This window comes from Nelusetta ayraudi, unplaced genomic scaffold (genome assembly GCF_046127955.1).
Source record: "Nelusetta ayraudi isolate G7.1 ecotype Tasmania unplaced genomic scaffold, CSIRO-AGI_Nayr_v1 ptg000169l, whole genome shotgun sequence".
In the NCBI taxonomy this organism is placed as follows: Eukaryota; Metazoa; Chordata; class Actinopteri; order Tetraodontiformes; family Monacanthidae; genus Nelusetta; species Nelusetta ayraudi.
The window spans coordinates 805,472-819,120 of NW_027466219.1; the positions used below are offsets into that span (position 1 = coordinate 805,472).

The 13,649-nt window shown below is 46.8% G+C and overlaps 1 protein-coding gene across 6 annotated transcripts in view; it reads left to right on the forward strand.

The window, feature by feature from the left end:
- The window catches only part of LOC142880630 (phospholipid-transporting ATPase IH-like), a 36,204-nt gene that overhangs the window by 7,931 nt on the left and 14,624 nt on the right, over positions 1-13,649 (forward strand). For all 6 annotated transcript variants that reach the window (XM_076014590.1, XM_076014588.1, XM_076014586.1 and 3 more), the window contains exons 2-13: positions 5,033-5,155; positions 5,271-5,360; positions 6,499-6,579; positions 7,387-7,494; positions 10,328-10,456; positions 11,186-11,289; positions 11,386-11,436; positions 11,548-11,612; positions 11,700-11,781; positions 11,859-12,009; positions 12,756-12,953; positions 13,029-13,202. In XM_076014590.1, the coding sequence (XP_075870705.1) occupies positions 5,033-5,155; positions 5,271-5,360; positions 6,499-6,579; positions 7,387-7,494; positions 10,328-10,456; positions 11,186-11,289; positions 11,386-11,436; positions 11,548-11,612; positions 11,700-11,781; positions 11,859-12,009; positions 12,756-12,953; positions 13,029-13,202 (1,356 nt within the window). The remainder of the gene's footprint in view (positions 1-5,032; positions 5,156-5,270; positions 5,361-6,498; positions 6,580-7,386; positions 7,495-10,327; positions 10,457-11,185; positions 11,290-11,385; positions 11,437-11,547; positions 11,613-11,699; positions 11,782-11,858; positions 12,010-12,755; positions 12,954-13,028; positions 13,203-13,649) is intronic.

Here is a 13,649-nt window from a genome sequence, read left to right on the forward strand (position 1 = left end):
GAAACACCCTTCCTTCCATCCCCCCCCCCCCCCCCCCCCGCCACATTTTATCATCTGTTGTATAATCCAGTTTCATCCAATTCATTTAATGAGAAAATGGAGTGTTTGGTCCTGATCCTGACTGAGCTGCCTGCATAATGCAGCGGTTATTAATGAAGCATGAGTGGAGCGGGGGCGCACTTTCATTTACTGTGATCGGGGTCTCAAGCTCTTCATATCCCAGATCCTGTTAGTTTGAATTTGCAAATAGTTTAGCAAGATTTTTGTAATGGGTGTTGTTGCCGCTGCACTTAAGCCCCTTATTTGAATGCTCAATCTGCTGAACTCTATCTCTTATAATTTAGTGTAAAAGTGGGATTTATTCTCAACTGGTGTGCGAACGACATTATGCATTGCTATTAATTGCTATACAGAACCACTAATTTTCCACTTCAATGGGACAACATGTTACATTCGGGGTTTTTTCTCCAAATTTCTGCAGAGCATAGCATTTATTTTTATCGTCCATCATTAAACCGTCGCTGCACGACTTGCGCGAAAACCCGTCATGTGTGGCGTGTTTTAGTACGTGCGTCCCAGTCCTCTTGCTATTCGCCGTGAGCTCCTCAGTAATGAAGTAGCCGTGTCCCTGAGATTTGATCTGCGAATTAATGAGGGAAATTGTCATGCGGCGCTGCCTCTCTAACGCGACGCGGCTGCGGAGCAGTCGAGACACCGTCCCATCGGGACGGTTAATGGCGTGCGTCTTTTTATCGCACCTCTGCGGTGGAGGAGAGCTACCTGGGAAAACCCGGAGGCTTAGACTGCCTTTTCCGCTGCGTTTCTCCGTAAAATTCCTACGTCAAAGGTTTGGTTTGTAATATTTGGAGTTTTCGAGAGGAAACGGTGACTTCAAGTGGCTACATTTTAGATTGCAGCGCTCCTTTGCTTACCCTCCCTCTCCCGAGCATGCCAGTGAACTACGATGGCCTACGTGCACTTTGTTGGTTCAAATGAGGACGTGAGCAGCATTCAGCCTAAATAGGAAACGCACTGTCAGGCGGATGGATTGTCCACAAAGGGCTTCCTTAGAAATAAGATGGTGCAAGATGGCAGTGTCTGTGTATATTCTTATATACATGAGAACCGTTCTAAGGAAGGAAAGGAAAACCAAATAACTTTTATTGTACTGCAAGTATTACTTTTTAATGTACTCTGGAGAACACTAAAAGACAGTATTTTATTAATGTATTTATGGGCTGTATATTACGCTTTTACCAATATAAAAATCATAAATCAAGCCAAATTTGACACACTGGACCTTTAGAAGTTCGGAAGCGTCTGTCCGGAAGAATTCACCGCCGCACAGTTTGAAGCACAAGAGGAGAAGGTTGCAGTGGTGTACTATCCCCCGCACCCACCTCCACCCACCTTATCAAATCCATCCCGTCATCGGATGATGATGAGTGATGGTGATGTAAGAGCAGCGCGTCGGCTGGATGGGCTTTTTTTCCTTTCTGTTCTTTTAGTCCCGCTACTCCAACCAACCGACCGACCGACCAAGCAACCAATCAAGCAGCCGGCCACTTTGTCTGACGGTAGCGCTGGAGTGGGGAGAGAGCAGCGGGCCTCCGGGTTGACATGGATCACTGAGGATTAATGGCCGGATAACTACAAAACCACAATACAATCTCTTTGTGCCTCCCCTCGGCTCCGCTGCGCCGCTGTCACGGTGCCGAGAGTGCGACGCTGGGAGACGGTCGGGAAGACCGAGGGATGAGGATGACTTTGGTTGGTCAGAGACGGGGTGGGGGGGGGCACTGTCAGAATTGGAATGACGCCAAATACGAATGTAGTAACAACTCGAAGTGACTGAGTGCGCAGAACAAAGTACTTGCTCAGATTACCACTCGCCACTCTGATGTAATGTCATTTACAGTAAAAAAAAAAACAAAGCAAGCAAAACCAAATCTAAGCACCATGACACTTTGTCACACAACTCGCACGTTTGTCCCAATCCCTCGTTATTGTGCGGCAACAGTTGTTATTTATAGCCTCGCATATGCTGTGTTGGCTTTTCTACTCGCACTTAACTTGGCCCAGGTTCTGGCACCAGTCTGGATAGACTGTTTTTTGTTGTTGTTTTTTGGAAAGCTACTGCATCCAAGATGAAAAATGATGTTGCAAGGCTGAAGAAGGAAACATCAGCATCATAGCACCAAAAAATACATCACATCACAGTACAGTACAGTACACGCTTGACCTCCATCGTCATGGTAACACCATGCAGTGATTCACACTAACATTCTGTGTCTCTGTGATCGGTGGAAGATATGATATAAAATTGAGGAGCATCACTCTTCTGATGTGTTGTACCTCTTTTCTTTTCTCACGTTTAGCTCCATTATGCCGGTATTATGACACAATTCAACGACTCTGTAATAGCCATCCATCCATCTTCTATACCCGCTTCTGCTCCTGCAGTCAGGGTTGGGAGTGTAATGTGTGTGTGTGTGGGGGGGGGGGGTCAGCTGTTCTGTTCTGTAACATTTGATAAATTACGAGACTCTGAAGTTTTTTTCTCTTATCACTGAGGCCCTCATTTCTTTTTTAGCTCTCTATCTTCTCTGAGTCCCACCGCCCCTTCAAGCCCTCCTGCTCTTTTCCTGCCTCTCTCTCCCCTCTCTCTCCCTCTCTCTCTATGTTTTTCCATTCTGTATCTCAGGGTCATGTTGCCTGCTCCCCTCCCCGAATGTTTTCGTAGGAGCCTCCAGTTGGCCGACTCTGCTGGGCTCAGTGTCTATTTCCATCCCGCTGCCGAGTGCCTGTTGATCACTGTGCATAACTTCAGAAGTCCCGGCCTGTGCTGCCGCCGCCGCTTCCACACAGATTCTCCCTTTAGGAACACGTTGTTCCAGGTTTGGTGCGATGCTGCTCGTCAGTTTCCATTACCCCTAGAATTGCGCAAAACCTAAATATCGCAATAAAATAACTGGTAATGGAAAGACCCATACTTGGGAAAAACCTCTCAAGTATCGCTAACAGGTTTTTACGCTCTCATGAGGTGGTTTCTCAGACGTATCGATATATCGCAAAAGTGCCATGGAAACACCTTTCGCATTAACACATCAGCGGACTTGGAAATGGAAACAAACAAAAGCAAACGTAATTCTCGTAAATCTCGTGGGATGAGATTTTACAAGAATTATGGTTTATGGGTTCACAGCATTTAATGGAAACACCTGCAAATTGCAATTGTACTTTGTTGAAATTCTAGAAATATCGCTTTTTTTTTTTTGCGAAAAACTGTAATGGAAACGCAGCTGCAGTCGCGGGGATTTAAGATTGAAACGTCGCAAACTTTCATCCGAACATCGGAAGGTAACGTGATGTCAGTGGCGGCGGCGATGCCAAAAAACACTTGGGGACAATTCGGGGCAGTTGAATGGCTGTTTCCGCTGAAGTGCCGCTCCCAGAACCCCACCTTCGCTAATGGTCGCCCACCCCGCTCCGCACCGCCGGGCCGGCTGCGCTAGCTCCGCCCACTCAGGCGGCCAGATGGAAAACAAACAGCTGACTGCGGCGGGCCTCCCTCACTCTTGTGGTGCTGCGGGTTCTCTCTCATTTTCTTCTCCCCACAGCAGCGTGCAATAAAGGACACCTTGGAGATAATATATGTGCTGTATTAAACTCCCAGAATGCACTCTGTTTCTCCCCAGGGAGCTACTTATGTGTAATATGGATGGGAGACGAAAACTGAGACGGAGCTGTAGGTGCTTGTGAGTGTGTGTGTGTGTGTGCGTGTTTGTGTGTGTGTGTGTTGTGTGTGCGCGCACAGTCGCCATTATTCTGGCATTAAGGCTGCGGTTGATTTAGGCGCGTGCAGGAAGGCTTGACGCCAGTCGCCGTCCTACAGCGGAGAGGTTTGAAGATAAATGACAAACCCACACGTGTGTGAGTCAGTTGATCCCTCCTACACACACCGGCGAGCACACACTCCACTCCACTCCTGTGTTTGATGAGCTGGATGTGTGTGTGTGTGTGTGTGTGTGTGTGTGTGTGTGTGTGTGTGTGTGTGTGTGTGTGTGTGTGTGTGTGTGTGTGTGAGAGAGAAACCGAAATGGTGCAGAACCGTAATGTAGCCTTCAGTTAAATCTGGGGCATTTTAAGAAGCTTTTATGCATTGTTCATTTTACATTTTCACAGGTTTAAGAATTGTTAAGATTGTCTTTTTTATCATTTCAAATCAATGTATTCACTTTAACACAGTCACAAAAATCCTTTAAACCAATAACGTAATGAATTTCCATGGAGTTACTAATGATTGGTGGGACAAGCCAATAGTCTATTGTCAGCTGCCAGTCGGACTGACTTATTGATTCTTTTCTGTCTTTCTTTTTTTTTTTTTTACTGTTGGTGCTGCTAGAAATGGGAAAAAGGCCTAATGTTCACACGCTGGTTCCTCCTGCACCTATAAGTGTCAATCATTCTGTCTGCAAAATTGAAAAAAAGTCTTCGTTCTGCTCCCTGTCATTCGAGACCAGACAACGTTTGTATTAATATCAAATTGTTTTTCTTTTCTTTTATAAGGAATGAAATAAAGAATAAATGAAATGAAAAAAAACGGCATGATAAATGTCTTAGTAATGAGGAGCTCATCAGCATCACTTAGTTGTCGTGGAAGCATGTTAGTGACAGCAGTTGAAAAAACACAACAGGATAGAATAGAACACCTTTATTAAGCCCACGATGGGGAAATTTTCTATAAGAGAAAGAAAAATGATAAAACCAAGATTTTTACACATGAAGAAATACAGGAGGCGGGAGATGAGTATGGATTTACAGAAGCTGTTCACACAAACATCAGCGGCATCATGCTGTGTGCAATATTAAACACTGGGGAAAAAAAAATTCATCAAATATTTGAGCCGGTCAATTTTCATTTGAATCAGAACCAGGACTGAACTCCGTGACTGAACCTGCAGTTCTCCTTTTCCTTCCTCACCACCTATGTTTCTATTAATAGCTCTCTTTGTGTGTGTGTGTGTGTCAGTGTGTGGGGGAGGAGATCTGGGTGGACAGCAGGACGGTCTACATCGGCCATAAAGAACCTCCGCCGGGAGCTGAGGCCTACATCCCTCAGCGTTACCCCGACAATCGCATCGTCTCCTCCAAGGTGAACCGCCGCGCCCTCATTTATTTATTTTGATGATGAAACATTGCCTTTCCACGTTTCGACCGCCGGGTTGTGGGGACCGTTATCATGCCGCTCTTCCCTCTTTGACCCGCAGTACACGTTCTGGAACTTCATCCCCAAGAATCTGTTTGAGCAGTTCAGGAGAATCGCCAACTTCTACTTCCTGGTCATTTTTCTGGTGCAGGTGAGATGTGGAACACGGCCGTCGAGCTTTGGATGAATAATCCAGCACCTGTGCGCTCAGTGCAAACAGTGCGACAGTTCCAAATTAATCCCCTGATCATTTTTTGTGCTTTTTTTTTTTTTTTTTTTTTACCTTTTCTGAAGTGGCCCAGTTTGATTTTTCTAGCACACGGCTTTGCATCATGAGCCTTTCAGGGCAGCTAGAGAGATTTCCCATGATATTTATTGTGTTTTGTAGCAAAATGAATTACATGATTAATAATCGGAAAATTAATAATGTATTTTTTTTTTTACTGGAATCACAATGTGTAATAAATAATAAAATCAAACCCTCTACCAGTAAAAAGCACATCTTCACAATTTCTTGTTTGACAGTTTAAACCTCCGCCAGTCTTGGCTTCAAATTAAGTTTAATCACCTGAGATTAAGCGTCTAATCCTCACCTGTGTGTGACGAGGACGTGGATGAAGATTACCATAATTTAAATTTGACGCCGAAGTGGAGATTCTGAGTGTGGACGGGTTGTTTGCTTGTTTATCAGTCTGAATTCGAGTCGCGGAGCAGCAGCGTTTGATTTGTCTGGGTTTTTTCTTCTTCTTGAGCCACTACGTTGCACCAAACACTAAATAATCGTGCAACTCATGCTTAAAATTAGAGGGTTTTTGGCTCCGTTTGCTCCACTAGACCAGAATGCAACACAGCTGCTGTGCCGAGCGTTGGGGCTTAATGCTGCTTCATCCAGCCGGTGTGAAATTCTGCACCCGCTTCACAGGAAGAGGCTGAACGTGTCACGCAGCTCCAGCAGAGACTTCAGCGAGCGCTCTGAAAAAACCAGGGGAACGGATAAACTGCAAAAGCAAAGAAAAACAACAACAAGGGGCTCCAAAAAGATTTCGTGCAAACGATGCAGTTTGTTTTTGTTTCCCAGAATGCATTTCTCCCAGATGGTGGCCTGGCTGCTGCCTGACTCCTCAATACTGATGCTTTTCCTCTGCCTGCTGCACTTTCCTAACTATGCGTTGCGTTACTTGGCATCCTCTCCTCCACCTTCTTCTTCTTCTTCTTCTCTTCCTCCTGCTGCCCTGCCTCCTCCCCTCCCCTGTTCCTCTTTCTTCCCCCTCCCCATCCTGGCTTCGCAGCTCATCATCGACACCCCCACCAGCCCGGTCACCAGCGGCCTGCCTCTCTTCTTCGTGATCACCGTCACTGCCATAAAACAGGTAGGACTTGATAATAATAGTAATAATAATAATAATAGATTTTATTTATAGAGCGCTTTACATCAAATAAATGACTTCAAAGTGCTTAACAGCGGATTAAGAGCATTAAAAATCATTGAAAATGAAAAACAGCGAGGTTATGCTGGGGCACAAATGAGACTAAAACATCAGAAATGAAATTATGCGAAGGCCTAAAAAAGTAGTGGGGGCAAAAAATATTAGCTTTCTAAGCGCTCTCCTGGGAAAGCGTTGCACTGCGACAGCGCCGGCCCCTCCGCCAATCAGGCCGCCCTCGCGCATACGTACACATTCCTCTCCCAGCGAAGGCACACACTATTGAATATGTCTGCTGATGTGAGAAATATGATAATGAATGGGCTCCTCTGTTAATCACTGGCACCGTGGCTCCTCCGCCGGGACCCCTCCCCCCGGGAGGGCGCTGCGGCCGAGCGATGGGGGGCGCTGTCCATGATGGATGGAGCCCGGTGTGGCCGAGGAAGCCGCGGCTTCGCCCGGGGGACATCAATCTAAAGCGTGACTTGGAGATGCGGGAAGCGGGTCACCGAGCTCAGGGAGCGTGATGCTAATTAATTACAGCGCGTGACTTTCAGCCCCCCCCAAACAAACACACACACACATACATACGCGCGCGCGCACTCCCACCATATTGAACCGTGGCCTCGATTCTCTCTGCAGAACAATCTATAATCTGTCTCTACCTTCCTCGCCGTGTGTGATCTTCTTCACCTGCTGCTCTTCCTCCTCCTCCTCCTCCTCCTCCTCCTCCCCTTCCTCCTCCTCCTCCAGGGCTACGAGGACTGGCTGCGACACAAGGCCGACTGCTCCATAAATGAGTGTCCGGTGGACGTGGTGCAGCAGGGGAAGGTGGCGAGGACGCAGAGTCACAAGCTACGGGTAAGAACGGCCTCATTAGCGCTGCGCAGCACCTGAGGCCCCCCTGCCGCCGCTGCCCTGCCGCGCCGCGCTGCGCCCGCCTCAGCCAAAACTTTTTTTCCTTCCCGCTCCCTTTCGCTGGCCGCTCCAGTTTCCATCCCCGCCAATTATTCTATCCTCAGAAGCCAAAGCCCCACCGCCGCCTCCTTGGGAAAATAAGCGTGTATGATGTGTTTCGTAAGTGGGGTTGTTCCTGTCATCACCAGTCGCTTGATGTTCTCTTATCTCATTCTGATGCAACCGTGGGTCACTGTTCTGTTCCTCAGTAGAAGCACGAGATGATTTATTTGTCTCTTTTGCTGATAACTAGGGACAGACATGCAGGTATACAAAGTGTTGCCACCTTCAGTTGAAGTTTGACTCTGGGTTGTGAGTCATAGCTAATTAGATTTGCGCTACTTTTTGCTGCAAAAATTTATCATTAGTTGACAAAATTTTGGCTGCTGTACGTCTGGTGTAGGTAGTGGAAAAACTTTCTGATGGCCATATTCCAATCTGAATCTTAAGTGTGATCTTATGTGTTTTTCGTGTGTTTGAATATGTATTTTGAGTGCACCAGTTTGTTCAGACTGCCAGCCAAAATCCTATTTTTAGCCAATCCAGATTGAAAGCGGATGGCTCTTTCGTAGTCTGAAAAGTGACAAATCACATCAAATTAGATTTTTGCAAAACGGATTGAAGCCACTTTTGGGAGGTAGTTTCACATCGCATTTGGTCAGATGCATCTCAGTCCGAACAGCTCCAAACACAGCAATCGGTTTTGACTGTCCGTGACGTCACTCTACGCAACGCAAGACACAATGCGCCAGACCAGAGAGTGGCATTGCAGATGGGTCAATAATGTGGCCCAGTCTGAACAGAGCCAGATCCCATTTGGACACTTGTTAAAAACAGTGTGGACAGTCAGCCCTAGAAATCAGATTTGAGAAGGAATCTGATTTGAATCAGATTCGCCTGCAGTCTGAACGCAGCCCAAGAATGACTCTAAATAGTCCAAAACTTAATTTAATAGTGATGTGACACCTCAACACCATATTGGGGCATAAGTGTGCTATCTTATTTTAGCATATGCTAGCAGGCTCCCAGTTACAGCAACACATGTAGATTAACTATGTGTTGTGTTTTATGTCGTCTCAAAACAAAGGTCTGTGCTCTGTTTACCATCCGTTTGTAATTGGTTAAAATTCTAAATTGTGCAAACATTTCCTTGTCCCTGTTTAGCGCTTAATTAGCCAAAGTGTGTTGTTTCTATTTTAATGTAAGAAACCAAATACGCACATACATTAATTACAATCCTTACAAGTTGTCTTATTCAACAGTGCTGCTTTGTTTGATTCTTTGGACCAGGCCTGAAAAGTAAACTTGTTGGATTCTCACCTGCCAAACAAAGAACGAAGCACTAAAATGTGTCAAATATTTAAACTTTTTCTTCAAAGCTGCTAACCATCCGTCTGAACCTTTTGCCATTGTGTTACTGAGCACGATGTGTCTTCTGCCAGCGCTCCGCAGGTCCATGGTTTGCAACGCACTCTGAAACTGCTGCAGACAGCATTTGTCAAAATCAGTCCATTGTTGTGTTTTGGACTCGTTTGAGGTCTGTTGCCTGTGATGTTGTTTGATGCCGCTGAAGGTTTTAGAATTCAAAATGAAACGTGACTGCAAACAGACAAAAAAAAAAAAAAGCCGGGTGCAAGTGCCAAGGCATCAAAGCTCTGTATACACAGACTAAAACAATATTATCCATTTGAGGGACTGGAAGATTCTTTTAATCTTTTTTAATCTCTCCTGTTATGTAAACTCTAAACTGTCGGCAGCTCAGGTTTTCAGAAAAATGTTAATACAAAGAGAAAACATGTAAATCTGGCCTCAGTTTGTCATAGTTGTCCAGTGTTGCAGTGTTATTTAGGACTGGTTGGAATCCACATGACATGGTATTAAAAAATTACTAAATTACAAAAAAAAACAAAACTGTTAAGTCTGAAAACTGCGTGTTGTCTCGCAGTTATTTTGATTAAAGGCAGAATTTGTGCAAGGATGAAGTAAATAAAACAAAAAAAATAAACAAAAAGATAATAATTTAGTAGCTGGTGTTCTGACAGCAGAAACGCGTCCAGCTCATCATGGATGCAGGTACATCTGCTCTCTGTTGTCTGCCGCTCCCGTCAAGAGATGGTGTGAAGCATCAAGAGTCTCCTCAGAATTGTTGAGCTGCGTCTACGCGGCCAAGAGTTCTGCAGACGGTGTCAAGTGCGTATTTTCCACTCGCACGCAGGCAAAACTCTCCTCCTGTCCTCACAGCGACTCTTCCTCCACCTCTCCCTCCTTCCTCCTCTCCCTCCTCGCCACCTCCCCTCCCTTCGCTCCCTGGCTCCGCCTGGGTGTGAGTGTGTCTCGGAGCGCTCTGCCAGCTGAGGTTAGGCTCTCGCAGCCGCAGATCAAACGGGGGGGATTAGAGTGGGAACAGGAATAATGATGAATATATTAATCATGCGAAATCAGAGGCCGTGTGTCATGTGTACGGTCACCGTGGAGATGGGATTTATCGGAGCTTAAGCCTCTCTCCGCTCGCATAATCTGTTATGCAACTTCTCAATCCCTTGAAAAAAAATAGGTGGCTGCGGCGGAGGAGGAGGTGGGGGTTTGGGTTTGGTTGGGTTTGGTGGAGGCAGGACGGCGAGGGGCCGAGCATCCCTTTGTCTCCTTACTCATGGGAAACGCCCACTGTGAATTATTGATGTTTGTGTGTCTTTGTCTGTGCGTGTGTGTCTTCCGTCCCCCCTCCGTCTGCTGCCAGGTGGGGGATATCGTGGTGGTGAGGGAGGACGAGACCTTCCCATGTGACCTCATCCTGCTCTCCTCCAGCCGCTCCGACGGGACCTGCTACGTCACCACCACCAGCCTGGACGGGGAGTCCAGCCACAAGGTTTCTTTTAGACGCTCTCACTTCTCGGTTCAGGGATGGCAAAGGTTGATTAAAACAGAAACTATAGATCATCTTGGTTCACTAAATTTACCAGTGAATCATCAGCATATTATCAAATGTTGGCAAAACGAAATGACCTTTTCCCATAATTAGCAAATAAAGCCAATAAATATTTACTAATTCCAATGACACCTGACTAAAAACAGTAACCACATTAGCGTTCACTTTTATTAGTGCTTATCTTCACATAATGAGGAAGTCCATTGGTGTGGAGGTCATCCAGAACATTCATCAGCTTAGAAGATGGAAGTTTTGTCATTAGAGGAAAGATGTGAATGAAAAACTGAATCAACATGATGCTTTTTTCCCACTAGGTGCACTAAATGTAACACACAGGGTCCTTGCATAATAATAATAATAATAATAATTATTATTATTATTATTATTATTATTATTATTATTATCATTATTATTATGACACATTATTACAACACAGCTTAGTTTATTAAGATCCACACACACAGGAAGAATCTCACACACACACACAGTCTCCGAGGTGACCACCCGACGTGCTCGCCTTCCCAGCATGCCGTCTGCTCTCTCGCTCCTTCAAACAGTCAGCGGGGAGGCGGCGGCGGTGCCGTCAGACGAGGCTTGGCTCTCATTACCGGCCGGCAGTGACATTTTCCTCACTTTGTCCCCCCCTCTTCTTCGCCCTCCTCTTCCCAGACCTATTATGCTGTACCAGATACCATGGCCTTTCGAACGGAGCAGGAGGTGGACTCGCTACACGCCACCATTGAATGTGAACAACCTCAGCCTGACCTCTACAAGTGAGCGCGGCGCCGCCGCCACTGATGCATACATATCTGTATCTCGCCCCCTCCTGAATTAATCCTCCACGTCACCTCTCCTTCTCCCCGCCGCAGATTCGTCGGACGTATTAACATTTACAAGGACAACGAAGAGCCGGTGGCTCGGTGGGTGCACGTCTCTTTTTTTTTTTTTTTTTTACTTTTAAATGTAGTTGGATCAAATTGGGTGGAACGTCTTAAAAGGTGGTTTTAAAGTCTCCTGTTTCGTCCTGGCAGGCCGCTCGGGGCGGAGAACTTGCTCCTCAGAGGAGCCACGCTGAAGAACACGCAACATATTTATGGTAGGAACAGTGTGGAGCCACCCAGTTTGGTTTTGTTTTGCTTTAGAACCTCTTGGTGACCCTTTCCGTCTCGCTCCTTCCCTTCAGCTGTCGCGGTCTACACCGGCATGGAGACCAAGATGGCTCTAAATTATCAGTCCAAATCTCAGAAGCGCTCTGCTGTGGAGAAGTACGATGACTCTCACAGCATTTTCATGAACTTGTGAACCAGGACGCTTCATCCTCACCTCGCCGCTTCCCCTGCAGGTCCATGAACGCCTTCCTCATTGTGTATCTGTGCATCCTGATCAGCAAAGCCGTGATCAACACCGTCCTCAAGTACGCCTGGCAGTGGTCGCCGGACCGGGACGAGCCCTGGTACAACCACAGGACGGAGAACGAGCGCCAGCGCCACGTGGTCAGTGAACGAACCCTTGATTTTAAAGGTCATGTTAGGAAAAAAGTCCCTTTGTTGAACAATAATCAGAAAAATCGATGTCTCAAACCTTCCATCCTTCACCTCTTTTTTTGCTTTTAGCAATTGTCCCATTGTGATGCCACAAAGGGCACTGATGACACAACCCATGGCCACATACAGTATTTATAGCATGGAGGTTAAACTTACATTTTATGTTCTCAATACTTTTCTCCATTTACTTTTTCATGAGGAAATAAATATATGTTGTTGTTTTTTTAAATACCTGACAGTTTCAACGGACATTCTTCTGGCTTCTTCACACCAGGATGATTATCCTGGTATCTCTGAGGGAGATGGGAGAAGGTCCGTTGACTGTGTTGCCTTTTATATAAAAGAAAAAAAATGGAGCAAAAGTATGAACAGTGTTTGCTCAACCCTCTGCAACGACCTTTTCACCTGGTCTTTGTTCCCTTCCAAACATCTAAAAGCTCCGGCGAGACGTCAGTCGTAGGTCCTGTCAGTTTTCTACCTGCTAAAAACAGCGGGCTCAATATACTCTTTTCAGATGACTAATCAATTGCGACGGCTCCACCGGCATCCAGGATGAGTGCGGCCATTACATGGGACATTTAGCAGACACAACCTTGATGAACTCCTGAGAAACTCCCCCAAGTTTTATGCTCTGTGCTCCTCCTCCACCTCCTTCTCCTCCTCCTCCTCCTCTTCCACCTCCGCTCCTCCCGCAGGTGATCCGAGCGTTCACCGACTTCTTGGCCTTCATGGTCTTGTTCAACTACATCATCCCAGTGTCCATGTACGTGACGGTGGAGATGCAGAAGTTCCTCGGCTCCTATTTCATCATGTGGGACGAGGAGATGTTCGACGAGGAGCTGGGGGAGGGCGCTCAGGTCAACACCTCCGACCTGAACGAGGAGCTGGGCCAGGTTAGAGGCGCCTGCGCGCGCAATTCAACCAGCCTTTGGACGCGTCCTCACCCTCCTCTCCCTCCTACCTTCCAGGTGGAGTACGTGTTCACAGATAAGACCGGCACGCTGACGGAGAACAACATGGAGTTTATCGAGTGCTGCGTGGACGGCAACGTCTACATCCCGCACGCCATCTGCAACGGCCAAATCCTCAGCGCCGCCTCCAGTATCGACATGATTGATTCCTCACCTGGAGGATACAGAAGAGTAAGCGCGCGCGTGTGTGCGTGTAAACCCCGTTCCCAAATCCGGTCTGAATAGACTCTTGGCTCCCCAAACTGCTGCTGCCAGGGTGAATAGAGAAGCGGAGCTCCGGCTGAGCCACGCTCGCGGATTAAACGCGCAGCGCTCTCGGCCAGGATGACTTTTTAACGTCTGCAAACAAATTCCCGCCTCATTTTCCTCATTTTTCTTGCGCAACTCCTACGCATTCGCTCGGGAGAGAGTGTGTGAGAGATGGAGAGAGAGAGAGAGAGAGAGGGAGAGTCCTCTGGCACCCAGAAAAGTGATGAGCCACGCTCTTCTGGCGGCGGCAACAGTGATTTGTTTAGATTAATAGACGTAAAAGTGTGTAGTCAGCGTTGAGCGCTGCTGGTGGTGGTGGTGGGAGGGGTGGTGAGTGGGGGGCGGGGGCGCCGCTCGCCAGAAAGTTAA